Source organism: Homarus americanus, unplaced genomic scaffold, assembly GCF_018991925.1.
Source record: "Homarus americanus isolate GMGI-L3 unplaced genomic scaffold, GMGI_Hamer_2.0 scaffold30535, whole genome shotgun sequence".
Taxonomy (NCBI): domain Eukaryota; kingdom Metazoa; phylum Arthropoda; class Malacostraca; order Decapoda; family Nephropidae; genus Homarus; species Homarus americanus.
In genome coordinates this window covers 15,089,288-15,113,154 of record NW_024732440.1, presented here as the reverse complement: position 1 = coordinate 15,113,154, position 23,867 = coordinate 15,089,288, and the positions used below count along the sequence as shown (strand labels likewise).

Below are 23,867 nucleotides of genomic sequence, written 5' to 3'. Positions count from 1 at the left end.
TGACTATATAAAAGAAAAATATTTATATATCCATCAACTTCCAATATCACCATCACCACCATCGTCTTATCACCACCACTATCACCACCTCCATTTTCCTGCCATTACCACCACCACTACTACTACTACTACCACCACCACTATCATCACCTCCATCTTCCTACCACCACTACCACTACCACCACTTCCATCTTCCTTCCCCCACCACCACCACTACCATCATCACTGTCACCCTCACCACCATCACCACCTTAACCACCCCCCTCCACCTTACATAGATACCACGAGTAAGACTCCACAATCCCGACTCTTACGAAGCCACTAGTGTTGAATGCAGTAATCCCTACAAGCTCCCTGCCCGGCTCCCACACAATCCCGTACACAGAAAATGAACTAAATTGCATCCAGTTAGAATCTTCTTATTCACTCTCGGCCACCAGACAAACTTGCATAACTTGAGTGTTATAACGTATTTCGAAATCACTGCACTACTGAATATTTTTTATTCCTTTCAGGGAATTAACCTAATTTTTAGTTCATCAACATACTGTAGTCGAGAAATTATTACCGGATATATATAGAAGTCGACTATTTTTTTTTTCTTACGTTTTTCCAGCCAATTTTTAAGAAATTAGCAACTGTGTGACTATTAAGATTGAACTGTGCTTAAAACGAGACATTCTCCTCCTTGGTTCACATCGTCCAGGAGGATTATGTCACAAGGCTGCTGCTGTGTTGTCCTTTGATAATATTACGTACTTGTATAATGTCTGGCCTTGAAAATACGAGGAATATGTGTGTGTGTGTGTGTGTGTGTGTGTGTGTGTGTGTGTGTGTGTGTGTGTGTGTGTGTGTGTGTGTGTGTGTGTGTGTGTGTGTGTGTGTGTGTGTGTGTGTTTTGGTTGGTTTAGCTGTTGTGTTCGTCTTGTGGCAGTGTGTTGCGACAATTATAATTCTTCAGCCGTGTAGTGTTTTGTGTCACCGAGTGTGTTGTGCACGTCAGGAGGGAGAGAGGGAGGGGGTCTTAACATGCTCAGGGTATTACTACAAGACAAGGTGATGGTTCATACTATGTGGAGGCGTGTAAGGTTGTATTATTCCTGCCACTGTCACTGTCTTCTCCACCACCACCACAACCATCACTACTACCACCACCACACTATAACTATCACTGCTACCACCACCACCATACTATAACTACCACTACTACCACCACCACACTATAACTATCACTTTTTTTTCATAAATGTGGCCTCCAGCCTCCCCCAATAGCCACACCTTTGTCGTCATTTTATTGCCTTAAAATTAAATATCCTAATACATAAGTAGCTACCCTAGCTGTGTTGAGTTAGTTGAGCCGCAGATTTATGCGGCATTCAGTGACTGTAGCCTCATAGTCAATATCTGTGACCAGTGTCGGCTTTGGGGCCGATGCTCTCGTTCCCCTGAGGCAGAACAATGCAAACCTAAGCAGAGAGAAGGGCAGTCGACATCCCAACTAGGCTCTAATGTAACTTCTGGGCTGCTGCTTCTGTTCAGATAACACCTCCGCGAGTCTGGCATAGAGACATCTTGCGCTTGGTCCCATCCCACCAGAGGTTGTGAACACCAGAGGAGTGAAGCTGCCCTGATCAACATTCAGAATTCTCTCCCTATATGCCCTGATCTTGCCATTCTCGTTCCTCCTGTGTGCAGCGTCGAGAGCTATAGGTTACGGTGACATGCGGCCATGGGATTGAAAATCCTTATGTCAAAGAAGGCTTGCTGTCCCCGCGTCCTGAATCCTCGAGCACTGTCGTCCACACGGGCTTCGTTGGATGTATTTGAAGTCCTGTGATGGAAAATCTAACCGTCCAATGGAAGGAGGGTCGGTTCTACTCTGGCATCATGGCAGATATCCTTCAACATATATACTGAGAGATCATTACTACCACTATCACCACCACCACCATACTATAACTATCAGTGCCACCACTACCACCATCACACTATAACTATCACTACTACCACTACCACCATCACCACAACCATCACTATTACATACTACTCTCCACCACCACCACTCCTCTTTACCACCACAACTCACCCCCACCATTCATCACCATCACCACTATCACCACCAGTACCACCACCACCACCACTCCTCTTTACCACCACAACTCACCCCCACCATTCATCACCATCACCACTATCACCACCAGTACCACCACCACCACTCCTCACAGAACTAACCAAACAAAGAATTTATTTGAAATACTCTGTAACATTCAATGCCATAATATCCTGACCACTGGGGACTGTTAAACACACCCTTTGTGACCTCTGCTCTGTGATCCTTTTGTGCTACCGCTCACAGGATAAGTATAGGGTGCACAGTAAACTAGCCTCTGTACGTGACAAAATTCAGTTTCAATTCTCACCACCCCCATTCACAGCCACCACCATTCACCACCACCATTCTCCACCACTCATTCTCTCCACTTACCAACACCACTCATCACCACCACTTCTCACCACCACCATTCACCTCCACCACCACCACTCCTCACCATCACTACTACTACTACCGCTCACCTCCAACACCACTCACCACCACCACTCACCAACACCATTCACCACCACCACCACCACTCACCGCAACCACCACTCAACACCACCACCACCACTCACCGCAACCACCACTCCAACACCACCACCACCACTCACCAACCACCACTCAAGACCTCCACCACTCAACACCACCACCACTCACCACCCCTCTTCATCATCATCACTCTTCCTCCCTACCCCTCCTCACCACCCTCACCACCACCACCTCTCACCACCACCTCTTCACCACCACCACCACTCTCTTCACCACCACCTCCTCACCACCCCTCCTCACCACCACTTCTCTTCACCACCACTCCTCCTCACCACTTCCACTCCTCCTCACCACCACTCCTCACCACCACTCCTCCTTACCACCACTCCTCCTTACCACCACTCCTCCTCACCACCACTTCTCACCACCACTCCTCTTCTCCACCACTCTTCCTCACCACCCCTCCTCACCACCACCACTGAGAAAACGTATTAATCATGTGCTGGGACTCGGTAATTGTCACACACCCTCGACTTTTGCTAGCCAGGGGCGGAAACCTAATTAAAGTTGCTTTTTTTTTTACTGCAGGCAGTCAGACACTGAACTCTGAGGGGTGCTGACACTAGGGAGCTGCTGACACGGAGGAGCTGCTGACTGTGGGGGCTGCCAACACTAGGGGACTGCTGACACTGGGGGGATGCTGACACTGTGGGGGGTTGCTGACACTAGGGGCCTGTTATCGCTGGGGGATACTGACACTAGTGGGGACTGCTGACACTGGGCGCTGTAGACACTGGGTGGGGGCTACTGACGCTGGAGGGGCTGCTGATACTGGGTGCTGTTGACACTGGGTGGGGGCTGTTGACACTGGGTGGGGGCTGGTGACACTGCAGGGTCTGCTGACACTAGAGGGTCTGCTGACACTGGATGGTCGGCTGATACTTGGAACTACTGACACTAGGGTCTGCAGACACTGGGAGATGTTGACAGTGTGGGCTGCTGGGGTTCCGTTTGACAATCTTCTAAAAAAAAATGTTCCGTTGTCGATAATGAGGAATTGCCAGAAGTCCCTCCCGTTACGTCTATAAGGAGAATCAAGCGAGGGAAGAATATTTAGTGTTATCGTGTTGTGTTGACCAAGTGCTTGTAAGAGATCTCCGGCATGTAGTCATTAAGCTCAGCCATTGTTTTTCACTTTGTGTACAATTTTTCTGGTTTAATCTATTCTTTCAATTTCTAGTTCTATTTCAATATTCTACACAGTAATAGAATTGTTAATTTTTAAAGAGTAAACTTGAGGTGGAAGTGGAGGTGGGAGAGGTGGAGGAGCAAAGGAGTAATAAGAGAGAAACAACAACAATAATATAAGTAATCAACTACTAAAAGTAAGGAACTTATATAAATAATCTACTTTTATTTACCACCATAAGTGAACCACAACCTGACACCTGTGGCTCGGGACGTGGACCTCTTTATCATTTGACTCTTCACCTGTCTCTATTTGGCAGCCCGTGCAATTGACTTGGCTGACACTGAGAGCTGCTGACACTTGGGATTGATGACACTGGGAGTAAGGTCAACCCCCTCCCCAGGTCAACCCCTCCTCGAGGTCAACCCCTCCCCCACGTCAACCCCTTCCCCAGGTCAACTCTTTCCCCAGGTCAACCCCTCCTCCAGGTCAACCCCTCTCCAAGGTCAACCCCTTTCCCAGGTCAACCCCTTCCCCAGGTCAACTCTTTCCCCAGGTCAACCCCTCCTTCAGGTCACCCCCTCCCCCAGGTCAACCCCTCCCCCAGGTCAACCCCTCCCCCAGGTCAACCTCATCCCCAGGTCAACCCCTCCCCAGGTCAGCAACCCCCCAAGCCATGAGCCAGGCTAACCAGGTTAACACTTGACTTTTTATGTTTCTGACACCGTCCTCTGTTAATTGTGACCCAGTAAATTATCACGCCTCTCTCTCTCTCTCTCTCTCTCTCTCTCTCTCTCTCTCTCTCTCTCTCTCTCTCATTCATTACCCTAGAAGTGGATTGCTAAAGAATGACAGACAGACAGACAGACAGACCAATAGATAGACATATATAGATAGGTAGAAGGTTAGATGGTTATATGAATTGAAAGAAAGAAAAAAAGTAAGAGAGAGAGAGAGAGAGAGAGAGAGAGAGAGAGAGAGAGAGAGAGAGAGAGAGAGAGAGAGAGTTTATTCCTCGGGATTTGAAACAGCAGTATGAATATTTTTGTTTGCATAAGCAAACATTTAAATAGAATAAAATTAATCTTTAAATCCATATAAAATCACAAATTTATTCTTGAATATTTATTTTTTTATTGTTAAGGTATTTTTTTTTAATGATGATGGTATTGGCTGAAGTAATTACTGAGTTGGTAAGATTTAATGGAAGTCTTACTGAGTGTTATTTAGTGTGTGTGTGTGTGTGTGTGTGTGTGTGTGTGTGTGTAATAACAATTCACCTACAACCATCACAACAATCTCACAACTTGACCAAAATATTAGCCACAACTGCTGTCACCTTCAGTTAACACACTGTTGTTATACAAGTACTCGGGTGGCTGACATATGCTGCTCCGGGTCATTCAGGGTTACTCAGGCTCACTCATCTTCTTCACTTGTGTCTCCTCTGTGCCTCTCCACGCCCTCTCGACTCCCTCTCCACGCCCTCTCGACTCCCTCTCCACGCCCTTAATGATGTACAATGATCCCCAGGGTGAGAATGGAGTCATTTGTCCCTCTCTTGAACCACCATTTTTACTCCTGAGTCGGTAAGGAGGGTGAGATGAGAATCTTTCCCAGATAAAACTCATCTTCTATAAACGATTATTAAAGGCTTTAGCTTGATGTACCTGCAGAAGGCGTTGTAGAAGGGCCTGGTGTTGAGATGCAGAGACAGAGGCACTACTAATTAATAGTCGGGGAACCGTGACAATGATGGTGCAGGGTAATTAGTGTACCACGAGAAATTTGTCAATCATAATACTATGATTGAAGAGTCGTATATTTATCTTATCTGTAGAAGGTGTTGTATAAGGATCATGGGTGAAAGGGACGAGAGTTACTGCTAGTCAAGGGCTGGGGACGTCACACGGTGAAACCTATCATTGACTGCAATTAGAATACATTTTTGTTTTTAATTTACCTGTAGAAGGCACTGTGAAAGGGACATGGGGAGGGAGGTGGTGACATAAGTGTACCACTAAGGACCTGGGGTGTTAGTGGGGTAGTGGTGCAAGCGGTGCCGGGCTGCACCATAACAATGGCGTCTTCCCCGCAGCCCACTGGGACCCACCCGCCCTGAAAATTGAACAATAGCTCCCTCTATGTGAATATTAATCAGTTCGACTCCTTGGTGCCGGTTGTCTTCTACTGAAGGAGGAGGAGGAGGGGGGGTGAATGAAGGATTGGGTGAAGAGGGCGGAGGCTGAAGGGTTGGATGAAGAAGGGGGAGGAGAAGGATGAAGGATTGGAGGAAGAAGGAGGAGGCTGAAGGGTTGGATGAAGAAGGGGGAGGAGAAGGATGAAGGATTGGAGGAAGAAGGAGGAGGCTGAAGTGTTGGATGAAGAGGGAGGAAGAGGAAGATGAAGGATTGGATGAAGAGGGAGGTGGCTGAAGGATTGGCTGAAAGAGAAAGAGGATCAGGAAGAAAATTTACTAAGATGAAAGACGAGGAAAGAAACGAGATGAAGAGGAATGAAACGAAGAATGAATCTAAGAGAAAAAAGAGACAGGAAAAAAGAAGACAGATGAAGGAACAGAAAAGTGCATGGACATAAGAGAACGAAAAAGAAAACTGAATATGTGGACGATACAACGAGGTCACTGGGATGTTGACAGTGCGAGGAGGAGCACGTACACCACCAAAGCATATCTTACGAACACTCAAAGTTACAACACACACGAATTAGTATATATCTTTTTTTTTTAATACGGGTTTAGTGAGGAATTCGACACTGAGGATGGATTTATGTTAACTAGAGTACGGTCATTTTCATTCATGTTAAGTAACGTATTAGGGGATGAGAAAAGTTACGTTCTATTTTTTATTTGTCACATTCTCAGGTAATTAAACTACTGGTAAGTTCTGTCACACGGATCTACACCTCGCCACGGGACCCCCTCATATTGTGTGACGGGTGTGACCTGTCCCCGGCAGGCTGGAGCGGCTGTAGCGGAGAGGAACTTCGGGTACAGGGGAGTGAAGTGGAGGAAGTTGGTGGAAGGTAAACAATGAGACGTTTAAGGCAAGAGTTCCTGCAGGTCCTGACAACTGTTTGATGATGATGATGATGATGATGATGATGAGGGAGTGACAAGATGAATATGTGATGATGATGATGATGATGATGATGAGGGAGTGACAAGATGAATATGTGATGATGATGATGATGATGATGATGATGATGATAAAAGCTTAAAGAAAATATTCCTCCTCCTCCCCCTTCTATTTTCTCCCCCCTCCCCGTAACATACCCTTACTCCCCTCCCCTTATTCACCCCAGCAGTCATTCTCCACCATCCTCTCCCCTCATACTCTACCTCTATATCCCTTCCCTTCCTCCTTCTTCCTTCTCTCCTCCCTCCTCTCCTCTCCCTCTTCCCTCTCCCCTCTCACCTTCACCTTCCCTCCTCTCTCTCCCCTTCCCCTCCCCCTCTCCTCCCTTTCCCCTTCCTCCTCCTTCCTCCCTCTCCCTTCTACCTTTCCCTTCCCTTCCTTACTTTCCTTCATACCCTCACCCTCCTCCTCTCCCTCCCCCCCTCAGCCTTTCCTTTTTTCCTTCCTCTCTTATGTCCACCACATCGCGTCCCAACCCCCCCCCCACCCTTTGCTCTCTCCTGCTCTCCCGTCTTCTTTCCTTCCTCCTCCTACATCCCTCCACCCTTTTTCCTTCCCATCCTCCCTCCTCACTCCTACTTTTACTCTTTCATCCCTTTATCCTACCTATCTTACTCTTTCACTCTCCCTCCGTGTTCTCTACTCCTTCTTCCTTCCTTCCTTCCTTCCTTCCTTCCTTCCTCTCTCTCCCCTCCTACACCACCATTCATCCACCCCACCCTTCCTCCCTCTCCCGCTGTCCCTTCCTCCTCCTCTTTCCCTTTCCAAATCACCCTCTTCCTTCTCCTCCTCCTCCTCCCTTTCCACATCACCCTCCTCCTCCTCCTCCTCCTCCCATCTATTCTCCACTGCTCCCTCGTCCTCCCCTCCCACGTCACTCCTACGTCGGCTCTCGGTAATATTTTCTCGTCGTCAAGGCACAAATGACTTACACTTGGCAAACTAACCAAATTAATTTTCCCGCGACGACAAGTTAAGAGAGCGCTAATTACCAGACCCCCGGAGCCCCATACTTCTCCAAAAATGTCGACAAACTTGTAAACTCTATTGTGGCCGTCTGTCAGCCTCGCCCGATTCTCTTAGTCAATTTTCGACAAGTATCAATGGTCTTATGGGGGAGGAGGGGGTGAGTGAGGGTGATGGTGGGTGGGTGAGTGAAGTGTGGTGGATGAGTAGGATGATGTAGATGAAAAGAATGGATCGAGGAAGGTGGGTGAAAGGATGGATGAGATGAGGGTGTGGGTGCGAAGTGGGTAAAAATGAGGTTCAGGAGTGAGGGAGTGGATGTGGATGAATGTGTGGGTAAAGAAGGGAAGGAGGGAAGAGAGTAGATGCATGAGGATGTGTGGATTATGTTTGGATGGGGGTGCGGGTGGATGAGAAACTATAGATCTGTGTGGGTATGTGGATGGGTTTTGAGTGGAAGTGGAAGAGGAAGGTTGTGGTTATGTCTTATGGGTGTAAGTGGGTGTGAGAGAGGTTGCACGTGGGTGTAGGCGAGTGTCGGTGGGTGTGAAACAATAATGTGAAAAATACATAAATATTCTGGGGGATTTTTTTTGAGCTTTTAAAGTAAATGGTCAGTAGTTATATTCTTCGAAGTAAATTTACACTTGTACAGGTTTCCATTTTCTAAGTAAATTTACAAGTGTTCATAGTATTTTAAGTTAATTTACACAACTCAGTAACTTTTATAAGGAAATTTACACAACTTTTTAGCATTTTAAAGTAAATTCACATTGTTTTAGTAACTTCCTTTTAATTAATGTCCTAACTTGTTGCTCTCTACCAAAGTTAATGATATTTTTTCAAGTTACTTTACTAATTAATGATTTTTAAAGTTCTCGTTTCAGTTTTTTATTAAGTTTAAACTTTTTTGGGGGGATTTTCAGTCTGCTTTTATTTTTGTAGTCTACGTGAATGTACTTTTTTTTACTTGATGAAAAATTTACGACCTTTTAACAAGTTCTTTTTTTTTTTTTAGTGTTTTACCATTAAGAACATATTTTCTTTTTGTTTACCTTTGTATTTTGTATTTTGTAAGTTTTTCGATCGCTTGTTATAATTATTTTTCTTCTCACCATCATCATCATCATCATCGTCATCATCATTATCGTCTTTTCTGGTCTTCGTTTTCTTCTTCAGTACTGGGTATGTTCGTCCCTCCGTCAGTTCATCCAGTTTACTCCTCGTCGCCGTCGTCTTCCTCTTTGTCTTCCTCGTCAGCTTCCCTCCAGGATCTCCCGTAACAGCCTCTTCCTCCCTTAGTCTCAACCCATATAACGGAATATTAAGTTTATACTGACACAAAACCTTATTCTCCTTCGCCGTTTCAAATGAGGGGCCTCGGAACGCTTGGTGTCCATCCGTGCGTCCGATTAGCCAGGAGTGCATCGCGCTATAACATGATAAACACAAATGCATTTTAGCCAAACTTGGTATATTGATATAACACAACTTAATCTTAGGCTAAATGGATACATGGAATTTTCTGTCATTCCTGTCCAAAGTTATGTCACCTTAGACTTCAATGTGGCCCAGCGGGTGATCTGACCACTGTGGCTTGACCATCTTGTTATCGTTCATAAATCTTTGAGGACGATGGTGAATACTGTAACACCTTGAGAACAATAGATCCTGCTGCAATCCTTAATAATTAAACCATCGTCCCCAAAATATTCTTCCACAACGCAGCATCTTTCTTATAAGTGTTCCGCGTCACCTGAAACGAACTTAATTCACAATACAGAGAGACAAATGGAATGTAAAATCACTGTCATCTTGGCTTTCAGGACTGATGATGGACACTGGACAACTCTAAAAGATACCTTGTTGATAACACTTAGATGAAAATAGATGATGCATATTTATGTTAGAAGGTTCCTGTTTGGTATTAGAAGATAAACATTATCAAAGAAGTATCTACAATTTTGTGTTAGACAATAATTATGACACAACGGAAGAAAGATTTTGCCCTTACCGAGACAACAGGAGTTGCAGTGTCCATTTGAAATTCATTAGACCCAACCGTAAAGATACTTTTTAATTGTGTAATACATAATACAGTGGTGTTAGAAGACATAAAGCCGTGTTAAGATTACGTAGCCGGGGCTAGATAACACAAGACTGGTGTTTCAAGAGGCACAGATGGTTTTAGAAGATACATAACTGGTGGTAGAGCTTACGCAACTGGTGTTCAGTGATACATTACTGGTGCTAGATGATAAATATAGTTGCCCAAATGATGTGAAGCTGGTGATAATAAATATATGTTTGGCATTAGTATAGAGACGTAACTAGTGATATAAGACACAGTGTTACGGCCTGACCTCCTCAATCTTTCACATTTCTCAATATCAGAAGCTGCTTGGCTCACTTCTCAGGATCGAGGACTCAAGACCCCACACAACGACAGGTTCCTCATTACCTTGGCGGGAAGTCTATATAAGAACTTAAAGCCTCCACAGTTGTCAGTCTCCACAGCTGTTCTAACAAGGCGCGCACGACACTATTTCCAGAGGCTGTGTTTTATGCGAGGATTGGTTAAAGAAGCAAACAATTTCAATGATAGATTTTTTTTCAGATGTAAATACTTTTCATGTGATGCTCCTTTGTTTTTGTTTTTTTTGGTTTACAATTCCGGTAATTGAGTCTATACAAGTTTACGGTCCTCCCGATGGCATATCTAAGTGGATTCTTATTTATACCATGAGATGAACAACCTCTTACCTCATTATCTACGCCAGTTTTGTATGTCATATAACGTTTCATTATTTTCTAAGATATTATTGATGACCTATAAAATTTTCAAAACATTTATGTGCTATTTCCTATACCATATACCTCGTCAGGCATACGACATTGAAACTTTTATTTGTCACATTTTTACAAACTTCAATATGTGAATGTTTTCAAAATTATTGCGAATTCTAAGACGGTAAAACGAACATTTTACAATTTTTTTTCGAATATTTCTCATTTTTTCGAATATTTCTAAGTTTTTTCGATCATTTTCAACATTTCCCCCAAATAATTTTCAACATTTTCCCCAGATTATTTTCGACATTTTTCCCAGATCATTTTCGACACATTCTAGTCCACTTTTGACACAATATCCTTTGGGTGTTGTAGACAGTAATATCGTGGGGAGAAGGTCGACTCCTCCAGCCCTACACGTAAACAACTTGTTGACAACCTTTCTGTTATTACGGCAACACGGAGTAGCCCGCCCGGACACAATATACGGGGAGGGAGTGTTAACGTGTACATCCTGGAGTATTAACGTGTACACCTTGGAGTATTAACGTGTACACCTTGGAGTATTATCGTGTACACCCTGGAGTATTAACGTGTACACCCTGGAGTATTAACGTGTACACCCTGGAGTATTAACGTGTACACCCTGGAGTATTAACGTGTACACCTTGGAGTATTAACGTGTACAACTGTACACCTTGGAGTATTAACGTGTGCACCTTGGAGTATTAACGTGTACACCTTGGAGTATTAACGTGTACACCTTGGAGTATTAACGTGTACACCTTGGAGTATTAACATGTACACCCTGGAGTATTAACGTGTACACCCTGGAGTATCAACGTGTACGCCCTGGAGTATTAACGTGTACACCTTGGAGTATTAACATGTACACCCTGGAGTATTAACGTGTACACCCTGGAGTATGGAGTATTAACGTGTACACCCTGGAGTATTAACGTGTACACCCTGGAGTATTAACGTGTACACCTTGGAGTATTAACGTGTATACCTTGGAGTATTAACGTGTGCACCTTGGAGTATTAACGTGTACACCTTGGAGTATTAACGTGTACACCTTGGAGTATTAACGTGTACACCTTGGAGTATTAACGTGTACACTTTGGAGTATTAACGTGTACACCCTGGAGTATTAACGTGTACACCCTGGAGTATTAACGTGTACACCCTGGAGTATTAACGTGTACACCCTGGAGTATTAACGTGTACACTTTGGAGTATTAACGTGTACACCCTGGAGTATTAACGTGTACACCCTGGAGTATTAACGTGTACACCCTGGAGTATTAACGTGTACACCCTGGAGTATTAACGTGTACACCTTGGAGTATTAACGTGTACACCCTGGAGTATTAACGTGTACACCCTGGAGTATTAACGTGTACACCCTGGAGTATTAACGTGTACACCCTGGAGTATTAACGTGTACACCCTGGAGTATTAACATGTACGCCCTGGAGTATTAACGTGTACGCCCTGGAGTATCAATGTGTACTGTACATCGTGGATTACTAAGAGATACATGTAATAACCAACCACAGTCCCCCAGTATCTTGTATGTGTGACTCAATGACTGGGAACTGCTGTAGGTTAGATTAGGTTAGGTTAGGTTAGGTGTGTGAATGAATGGTTATATAAAAGCAAATGTAACCTTAAATCCCACAAATATACAGAATCTCTCTCTCTCTCTCTCTCTCTCTCTCTCTCTCTCTCTCTCTCTCTCTCTCTCTAATCCCACTAATGATGTTGAACCTACGGAATGACTCTCTGGCAGGCTTCCATCAACTCTCAACCACCTATTACAACTGAAGCGACTAAAATCCTATGATCTCCTTTCAGAAATATATAACTCTAAAAATGCGATCCCTTTCTAAGTCTACCAATCCTCTATGTTAATGAGGACAGGAATCCGATCCCCTCGTAAAGGAGTATTTAAATCTATACGATCCTTTGGGAAATTCGCCTTTTAGCCAGTCAACGTTGTTGGGTCTGACGCGTGTGTATATGGATAAACACACACACACACACACACATTATATATATATATATATATATATATATATATATATATATATATATATATATATATATATATATATATATATATATATATATATATATATATATATATATATATATATATTCACTGTATTGAGGTGTGTGTGTGTGTGTTTATGTTCCGGTGTGTGTTCTGTAATAACAACACAAACATTGTCCACCCTTCACTATGCAAATTAAAAGAGGACACCATTCTGTGCTCACCTTATATACTTTACTGATATTGAGTGCTTTTATTTAAGCTTATTTTTAACTTCCTTATTTCATAAAATATCCTCAGCTGCGCCAAATGAGGCAACCAATTCCCCTGCACCTCAGAGGACATTACTCTTGGAACAGTCTGCCTCTAGAGAGTGTCGTGACGGCATCGAGTGTGAGCTCATTCTTGACCATAATAGTCATTCTAGCACCCCAAGTGCTCCATGATTCATGCATGGATCAATTGTGCCGAAATTGACACTTCTAAATTGGAGATATTCGTCTGGGAATTCTGGTGACAAGTATGCCTTGAACTTTTCTGTCAGTTATTAACACTTGATATTTCTATCACCGTATTTTGCAAGCATTTTGGTGGCAGGAATCCCAATGCTTCTGGCACGCCTCTTAAACTAGTCAATTGTTCCTCAAGTTATAAAGTACTGTTGTCAATGAATTGTATTTTACTTAAACCTTATCTTGAAATTCTCTTCTGGATTTTGTATTTGGTAGAGTCACCCTCACACTCTCGCTGCAGGCGTTAGTTTCCGTTTTCTTTCTCGCTGAGTGACAAAACACATCACGCATGGATCCCTTTTATCGTCGAGCCAAAGTTGTATTGCCTTTTCAATTATTTTCTTAAGTTCATAACGTTTTCGCAAATTTCTGGTTTTATTTTTGGCCTTATTCGTAGACTCTAGGGTTTGAAAGAGATAATTTTTTTTAAAGAAGTTTTAATGTTTCGTTAATTATTTAAAAATTGAAATTGTCCCCAAATTTGGTACGCAACAACAAAATTGTGCATGGGGTGATCCTGGTGCTGCTACACTACTCTGGTTGTGTCAGAAGCCGTCGGTCAGGTAGCCTTATTCCACCACTCCTGCTTCTACACGTTTTTCTATTATTATTGTCTGTCACTGGCATAAATAATAGAGGACAGAATTCAGTTAACTTCATAAATATAATGTGATTGCTATATAATGTACCTCAATGAGATCTTACTCTGTGTTCAAGATTAGCAGTAGTTATTATTAATTGTTTGGAGAGTTTGGTCTTACTTTGTCTGCCACATTTAGCAACAGCCATGTGCTTATCTGTGACAACATCTCGGGTCATTATAGCCACATCATGATTTTTTCGCTATTTATAGAGATTTTAAAAAGTGATTCATTATTTTGCTCCCTCACTCAAAGAACAGCATTCGTATGTGTAAGATGATAAATCCTGTACATGTCCTTGCTCGCTGGCATCACTTTGTGTAATAAATATCCCCGAGAATGATTTGTTTTATAATGTAATAATTCTGTCTTCATTGTGGTGATTATTGCAATACCAAATAATATCACCAATAAAACCGCCGTTTGTTTATAAGTTTACTTTATAAGCTCTTCACTAATTGTAGATCCTCATTGATAGTTATGTATATTTAGTATGCTCGATATCACTAATGGGTGACACGGTAGATGTAGCATGGGTTTTGGCTAATTGCTCAGTATTTTTTATCTAAGCTAAGGTATTAATAAGTATCGTTCAATTGGCATTAAACACAGCGGATAGTACGCTTATTATGTGGCATGTTTTGTCGATCATATCTTCAAAATGACGAGGACTAGATATTACCTGTTGTGGGTCAGTGACGGTAAACTATCAATCAGATTCTAGTGATTCAGACAACTATGTGCCTCAAAGCATGATTCCTGACCCAACGCTTCGTTTAAGGATTCCGTCACTGGAAACTCTTGATACGAACGGAATGTTTTACTCCAGTGGGTAGAGGTTCAGTATTATGAGAATATTGTCAATAAATACACACACTGCCATGAGTTAATCAATCAGGGAATGTAGGTAAGTTCTCATCATTATCATACGAATAAAAATACACAAGTAACTGCCATAATAAAGCAGTAGCCCTTATACTGATTTGCATTTTCTACTATATAACCGTAAAGCACCAACTATGGGTAACTTAGGCATTATTGTGAAACACGCCATTTAATTTGTTTTTATGTTTATGCAATAACTCAGCTCTAAAGTTCGCGCTTATATGACATTATTTTAATTACAGTGAGGGATGGGTAAGATGGTGGATGGACAATTGAGCGAGAGGTATGATGCTGGATGGATGAGTGAGGAAGAGGTAAGATAATGAATGGATGAGTGAGTGAGAGGTATGGCGTCAGCCATGTTAAGTTTTTGGCCAGTTGCAGATAACTTTTGTTCTTTGGTGTTTACATTACTGGAATAAATTAGCTCACATGTGGTAAAATTTATTAGGTGCGTTTGGTAATTAATGATGCCATTAATTTGTAGTTTGTATTATCATTATCCAAATGCTCGTCCCCATACACAGAAAATTTTGAATATATGTACAGAAATTGTCACTTAATGCAAATACTATGTATCTACTGAGGCTGATGTGTTAGGATTTTTCTTCTTTCTTCTAAATGCCATGTTGTTATAATAGTGGGTCAGTTTATAGTAGGGCACCGTTCTTTCTTTGGGTATAAGAAATATGTGTAAAAATATCAAAGAAAATCACCAAAAACCAACCAAACCTAACCTCACCTAACCTAATCAGGGGGTCTAGGGGGGCGGAGCCCCCTGATTAGGTTAGGTTAGATAGAACGGTGCACTAATATAAAAAAACCGAATAGTGTAATTAGTACTAATTGCAAACCTTATTACGCGCTTAAAGACCTTCTTTGTTGAAGTGCAGTAATAACATTTTAACAGGACAGCGCCGTTAACCAAAGAAAACGTAATCGTTCACAGTAAGCTATGGGTAACTAAAGGTGAGATGCTTGTATCAGAGGAGAACTATTTTGTTACCACCCACCGCTCCAACAGAATCGGATATACAAATGGCAGGCTATGTGTGTCTTTATGTATATAATTTCTTATTTGGGCAACTATTTCGCAGTGACCATGCACGGAACTCTGTATTGAATTGTATATAGGGTGAGAAAAATTATAATAATAATAATAATAAGATTCTCTATGGCGTCTCCGTCGGAAGTCTATACCTTTTCGATTTCACATAAAGAAATGTAATTTTGATCACACAAAGTGGGCAGAGCTTTGGAGTAGAGGGGCCATCCTTCCTGTCCTGTTCCTGCTCACAGAAAGAAAAGTTACATGCAAATGGAAACAGGTGTCCGTTTTTCAGGGCAATTTAACGCAAAAGCATACTGCAAACGCATACTGCAAACGCCTATACGGAATATTAGTTTATTACTACTAATGCAAGGAAAACAAATGATCTAGAATCACAGTCTTATAAATGGGCAGTCCTAGAAACCAGGACAGTCAAGTGTTGGTAGTACACAAATGTCAGAAGCCTAGTTAATAAGACTGATATATTGAGCGCATATGCGTACACACAACAAACAGACAACACTGGGATTGGCGAGTCCTGGGGTCGAGATGGTGTGTTGCAGGATGAATTTTAATCACCAGGTTATCACCCACCATTTACATAAGACAGCCACAAGAGGTGGTGGTGATTTTTTTTTCTGTATGTCAAGGAGCACCTGACAGTGACCATTAATGGACAAGCTAAACGAAATGGGATCATCAGTTGGTGTGTGCTATAGGGCTGACTCAGCTTCGGAGGAGGAAGTAGCAGATCTCCATTGAATCATCCAGACAACATCCAGAGCACAAGACCTCATCATGGGAGACTTTAATCATGGGTCAATAGACAGTGAATCTTACCACACAAACCGAGGGAGAAAATTTCATTGATCTCATTCAAGACTCATTCCTCACACAACACGTCTGAACCCATGAAGGGAGACAATAAACATTCTTGAGTTATGACCGAGGAGGCTCTGGTCGACGAGGTCCACGTCGGGAAAGATTAACTACAACCAGCTTTAAAAATTATAATTATGAGACTGAATCAGTATCTCCTTTAATGAATACTGTAATACCATATCATCTAAAGATATTGGTATAAATTGCCATGTAAGGTGTAGTATTAGAATAAGCATTTCACCCACAACTCATTTCATACCCTGAATGATGTAATAATCCTAAATATCTTTGGTGACGAGCCCCTGGAAATGCCAACTACCCCAACAGAATAAACAGATTCATTATGAAACACTAGTCTATCACTTCCCTCAACAAAAATTACGTACAGTACTGCACCAATCGTTTAAAAACTAAATGTCCCTGGTGACTTTTAAAAGGTTTATGATTGTTTTAAAAATATGGTGTTAAAGGAGTTGTACTGTATTTAAAATTACTAATTCCTATGTGAGAAAATGTTGGGTACATCGTTATGTTTTTTTTGTGTGTGTGTGTCATTATTCCTGCTGTGAATTATTTTTATTCCTTACGTCTGGACTACCATTCTTTACCGGAAAAAATTATAGATGAAATAATAGGATTTAATTTAATGTAATGATATAGAAATCCTCAGGGTTAGTACTAGAAGGAACATCACACGAGGAGAATTAAGGGAAAAAATCCACCACGAAGAAAACTAGGAATAGAGACGTGACTATTGATTGACGCGGTGCCTGTCCTGATTTGAAAATAGCGATATTGACAATTAAAACACCTGTGTGTCAACTCTCATAGAGTTTTCGGGTACGAGCTAAGTACTTAAGTTACTATACGATTATATTCTGGTCGTGCCAACAGCCATTCGTGTTTTACGCTTTTAGTAGCTGTGCCATTATTAGCTTTTTGCGGTATAGTAATAAAGGAACCGTCAATAGCCATTTTCATGTTAGAACTGACGATTAATCTAAATTAGGAGACAAAGAATATAGAAAATATAATGTTGAAACTGCATTTCAGTTTAATACTTATCATGAATAAATATTATCTCATATCGAAATCCATGGAAAAGTGTAATGTATGAACTGTGGTGGATCCAGAACAAGAGAATCTGAGATAGACGTGAATCTAACTGGTTGTCTTAATCCACAGCACAAAAATAGTGAAGGAATCTGTCTTAGTATTACTCCCGAGAATCTACCCTAACTAGATACATTATTTCGTCGTCCATTGTGGATTAAAATTAATGTACACATATCTGAGCATTTTCTCACCCTGGGTTCTTCACATCGCCATGACAGCTAGTGTACCGTAGTGTTGGTGCTGCCACCTGTGGGGGAGTGAGACAAACTTGACATTTCACCGGAAGTCAGGCGAGTCGAGTCAGTACGTGGCGGTGTGAGCGGTACGTTGTGTAGCTCCCCGTATTATTTGGTATATTTGCCTGTGGTTCTGACCCATAGAGGTCACTAGGACAAAATTTATCTCATAACTCAAGATAATAGCATGTCCATGTCGGGCGAATTCGGAAACCCATTGAGGAAATTCAAGCTCGTCTTCCTGGGCGAGCAGAGCGGTGAGTAGCTATACGGGTTTATGTTCAACTAACTGCATAGTTTACTTCTTATGAAATTCCAGTGTTCCTGATAGACTTTCAGGCGATGAATTATCTTAAGGAATTGTTTTTACAGTCTCAACCAGATGCAGTCCTAAGTAGAGCGTAGTTTGCATGTTATTGGGGCGTGGGGACGTGGCATTGATTTTCTGTGAATCAGCTGGTTGTTGGCGACACATCGTCTACCTGCGGCGCCCACGCCCACTACGCCCATTTCTTTGTCTCCTTCCACATTTCCATTACACAATATTTGAATGTTTTGCATAACTAGAGTCTCCTGGGCTAAGCTAGACGGGGGTTCCTGACGGTATCTAAGCTGGTCAGAATGTGGGTTGGGCACACTTTGAGAGGGTTGCCACTTTAGTTCTTTGACTATATCTACTGTTATGTTTGTCTTAATACACTGAATGTAAACTTGTTGGGGAACATTGAATATGGTGGTGTAAACTTGGGGGAAAGAGCATTTAAAATCTCGACATTATACTGTTCAAAGTTATATGGTCTTGCCAAACGGGCTTTGGGGGTTTAGCCATACATGACAAGACAGTGATGTCAACCAACCAGACGGGCATACACTCTTTTTGTGTTGGTTGTTAGCTAGGTTAAGTTGGTTTATATCTTGTACCATCATGAATGGTTTAGTTCAGTGTGAACAAACATGACCACAAACCTCCTCAGAACAAATAGCTAGAACATGATTTTCACACACTGATGCAGGTCTAGAATGAACGGATTATTTTATAAATTGTTTTGGGAAAATTTCAGTAAAAAGGTTTGTTTTATTGTCATAATCCATGACTTGTTAAGACCAGGTGCCACTAAATGAGAAATTTAGTACTGTTTGTTTAGGCAATGGATATTTTGCCATGACCGGCTAAGTTCCTGCAAATACTATTTTACTGTGCATGCACTCTAATTGGCTCATCGTCCATTACCGCCGCACAACACGAGAACTATATTTGACCGTGACGCTGACGGCATTTGGCATTTATTTTAACGTGATTCGATTGTTGTGTAGCTGTAAACATACCTCACCACATTTCTGTTGTGCATGGAAACATCATTATAAAAGTGGCGACATTTACTGGAAAGTAATAGAACCTGACCTAATCAACCAAAGAAGCCTACCTAACGTCCTAGCTAGGGGCAGACCCCCATCATGTTAAACAAAGTACTTAGCCAGTCAGAGCACACTTGCGGTAAAATTGTGTTAATAGAAACTTAGCCAGTCACGGAAAAATATCCACTACGTTTTGTTTACAGAACATTGTAGTGTGTGGGTCCCATGGCAGAAAAGGAATACAAATTTTCCTTTTTTTTTATACAGAAAACTAAAACTTTAAAACAAAGGGAAGTTCACCTAATAATCTTGTACTGTAATGTAATATTTTTTATTTGGAAGGTATTAACTCAGGTTTGACTGGTTCATTTTGCCAGTTTTAAGAGAAGTGTGTGATAAAACATCCTCCATAACCATAATGGAAGTCATTTTCAGGTTAGAAGAACGGAGATAATTTTTGTTTTTCAGTACTGGCCAGATCTCAAGTTACAACTACTGTGCTGTACATTCAAGTAATAATTACCTTTTAAACAAATACCACAAAGAATCCAGTCTAGTGGCACCATTGTCCTCAACATGTACAATGAAAGACAAAACTCGTGTCGTGAAATTTGGTGAAAACATATGCCGAAGGCCTAAACTTTTGGTGCGATCTGCTTTACAGGAGCATCTGCGGTCGTTGTTTACATGTTAGAAACAAACAACGATATCATTGGACGTGTTTGTTATAATTGAATTGGTTCACTTTTTCTAGAGATGATGTTTGGGAGATACTAGTAAGAAAATGAGGTTAGGTTTGGTCAGGTTCTAATAGGCTCTGCATTCTGCATTCTCACATCCATATTTGTGTTCAGTATCATCCAAATAGTATCTCCAGAATTTTTGGTTCAATTCCATGAGTTATTTTCTGGTGCTAACAATCTCCACTTTTACCTCTTTATTAAGAATGAATACAGTGCTTGCTGCTTGGACTGCCATGTTCATCTTGCTCCTTCTGTTGATAACATAAAAAAATAATACTGACCCTAACCAGCCTACCTAATATAAAACAAAATAAATTATGAAGTAAAATCATTCAATCCCAGATAGGTAGGTAGGTCTGGCTGGTGTATCATATCTAAAATAAATGATTGTATGTCACTGCAGGAGAAAAGTTTAGCTCTCGGTACAGAATACCACTTCAACAAAATAGCTGAACTTATATGAAAAGTAATTAATATAATTGTTACATAAATATTTTAAGTTGCTGCTGTTTTTTGTGCCCATTTAATGGAGGTGTTAATGTCAGTATGAAATATTTTTTGTCTATTGGGGTGTGCTTACTCAGGTGATGGACTTCCAGATAGCTCCAGCATCACAGAGAAGCATATTGAGGATGAAAATTCAGAAAACCAAATGTAGGAAATTTGCAATTCTGCCACCCATTTCTTTTTAATCATGAGGTAAAAGACGAGTTTTGTTCTAAAGAAAATCTCTCTAAAGTGGCTCTTTCCCTTGAGTTTGATGGGTAAGTTACCATTTATTTATTTATTTTTTAATCTAAAAGTAGACAAACAATTATTAAACCTGTAATCTGAACTTGTAATGTTCTTTCCTTTCTCTCCCACCATGGTAACGTTTGTGCATTAAAACTACAAAAATTTTATGTATACACAAGTATTATCAGCACCAGTGAAGAAACTCTAGATTAATCCAGCACAGTCGGGGCTGTGAAGTATTGGAACCTTATTATTCATGTAACAATCTAATGCTATATGTAATGTACTGTATATTATCACTTTAGCCCGTGGGTATTCTTGGGCATAACCATTGGTTAAAGGCCAGTAGTGTACAGAAACAGAAAAATGAGATACAATTGCCTATGTATCGCCCCAAAAAATTTCTTAAACTAATAAGATAGAGAACAATTAAACAACACTCACCACATCATTAAGAACAAGCTTCACCTCCAGAGACATGGTGTTCCTGGGTGCCTTGGCCTTCCCAGACACAAGACCCTCAGTAACAGCATGATAGACATTTTCAAAGTTATACTGTTCACTTCAGTCACAAAAATAGAATGAAAGCACTTTGCAATAGCAAAAAGAGTACAACCTGAATGTTAGTTATGTCCTCTCACTGATAAATAAAAGTCAACGTAACGACAATAATAGCGGCTGACACTGCTCGCACCATGTTCACAAAAACATAACCAAAGCGCTTTACGGTCACAAAAAAAAACATTGTAAAAATCACTCAAGTCACCAAAACAGAGCGCAGTCTGAATGTTAGTGATGTCTTCTTACTGTAAAGGAATAAAAAAAATATAATTGATAAGTAACAACAATGATACTGACTGAAAATCGTTGTTACACAATCACGGGCAGATGCAGCCACCATAGAACAAAGTGCGGGACTGTAGCACACCGGGTGCCCACGTGGCAGTGTGCGGGTAGGTTATGTTGTGGCTGACAAGTGCATCAATAGATGTGTTCTGTATTCCGCGGGTCAGCGAGTTTGGCCGTACAATGGCCATTGTTAATGCGAATTTTATCATAATTAAGGAGGTACAGTGGGGTATGCTATAACGAACGTAATTGGTTCCAGAACCTCGTTCGTTATAGCATTCGTTCGTTATAGGATTAATCCGTTCCAGGCCCCCAAATACAACCGCTTAACACTGAAAAAATTCTGTGGAAAATGTAAAAAATACGGTACTTTATCTTACCTTAGTGTTATTCAGCATGCAGGTACCCCTAAACACTGGCACAGCACTATCACTTCCACTGGGAGTCTTGGCTTTAAGGTCCTCAAACAATTGTTTAGCCTTCTCACAAATTATAGCTTCACTAATGTTACCACCTGCCATTTCTTTCTCCTTTATCCACACTAAGAGTAAATTTTCCATCTCTTCAATCACATTACACCTTGCTTTGCTAAGTCTAAAGATTCCCTTAGCCACTTGCACAGTTTTTAACTCCTCTTTATTCTTCAAAATCGTACATATAGTCGATTTAGCCATCCCATATTCATCACTAAGTTTCGCAATGCTTCTTCCATTCTCACGTTTCTTTATAATTTCTTTCTTAGTTTCAAGGGTTATTAGCTTTCTCACTTGCTTTGGATGACTCATTGTTACAATTGTATACTTGTATAACAAAATAGTTATACAAATAATGCGAATTTCCACATCAAAAGACGAAATTTCAACAATAACAGTGGTGCACTGGCTACACAATGAGACAAAGATGGCGCCTGACGCTCTTGTTGTGGGTCGCGGTACAACAATATTCATGCGCCAGGCGAAATAGTCCGGTATTCATCCGCGTTCGTTGTAGGAGTTGCGTTCGTTATAGCATTCTCAATTTTATAGGTAAAACCGTTCGTTATAGGAATATTCGTAGTAGGATCCGTTCGTTATAGCATACCCCACTGTAGTCGTAAAACATCGCTAAAGCGAAATACAGTATTGTAAATCGAGGTTTACCTTACAGTATACTTTTTTATTTACATTTTCATGTAAAGTTTTACAGGCTTTCAGTATTAGGTGCTACTGTAGCGAGTACCGTAGTCTACAAGATAGGTTAAGTTAGGGTAGACTAAGGATACCTTTGTAGACCACATGCTATACGTAGTAACACCCAAAATTTCATGGTGTACTGTACAATACTGTACAGGTATGTACAGTACAGTCAGTTCTGCTATAACGCGATAGTTGTGTTCTTGTAAAACATCGTGTTATAGAAATTCGCGTAATAGAAATAACAGGACCTATGGAGAAAATAGGGTTAGGTGCAGATTACTCAAAATAGGAAAAAATTTAGTAGTTACCCTAACACAAAGGATAGCACAGTCTAAATAAATGTTACATTCATATCTAATAATGAGATCATACAGTAAATGTAACACTTTACCTTGAAAAAATATAAATATAACTTGATGGGGGAGACGGGTGATTTTGAGGTTGATAACACCAAGCTTCTCTTCAAGGGTTATAGCCTTTCTTTTACGATCATCACCGGGAATGCGATCACCAGAACGCTTCTTGGAGATATTCTTCATTACCATATTCACAGTTATTACCACAAAATTGGAGAAATAGTAAGCAAAATCGCATTACAGCAAACAAGCGTTCGCGTTATACAAATATCGGTCCTCTATTCTTAAATCGCGTTAGAGCCAATTCGCATTGTCAAAACACGCGTTATAGCAGAACTCACTGTATGTAACTCAGAGCTGTGGTTGACAGAAACATGAGCTAATTTTAACATTAATAGCATTACAGTATTTACAAAATGTGGCCATAAGTAGTTTAATAATAGCATTTATTTTTAATTACAGTTGGGAAGACATCGCTCATCACGAGGTTTATGTATGACTCCTTCGACAACACCTACCAGGTAGATACACATGGCTTGTCTTTTATAATTTTCATGACTCTTGACGATGAAATACAAAATGGT

The 23,867-nt window shown here is 41.1% G+C and overlaps 1 protein-coding gene across 3 annotated transcripts in view; it reads left to right on the top strand.

Annotated features, from left to right (window-relative positions):
- The first annotated feature begins 18,105 nt into the window (after nucleotides 1-18,105).
- LOC121868860 (ras-related protein Rab6) overlaps nucleotides 18,106-23,867 on the top strand; it is a 71,871-nt gene continuing 66,109 nt past the window's right edge. For 2 of the 3 annotated variants that reach the window (XM_042369854.1, XM_042369853.1), the window contains exons 1-2: nucleotides 18,107-18,326; nucleotides 23,746-23,804. In XM_042369854.1, coding sequence (XP_042225788.1) covers nucleotides 18,257-18,326; nucleotides 23,746-23,804 — 129 coding nt within the window. In that variant the 5' untranslated portion in view covers nucleotides 18,107-18,256. Of the gene's footprint in view, nucleotides 18,327-23,745; nucleotides 23,805-23,867 lie in introns of all 3 variants that reach the window. The other variant, XM_042369852.1, reaches the window with a different exon arrangement.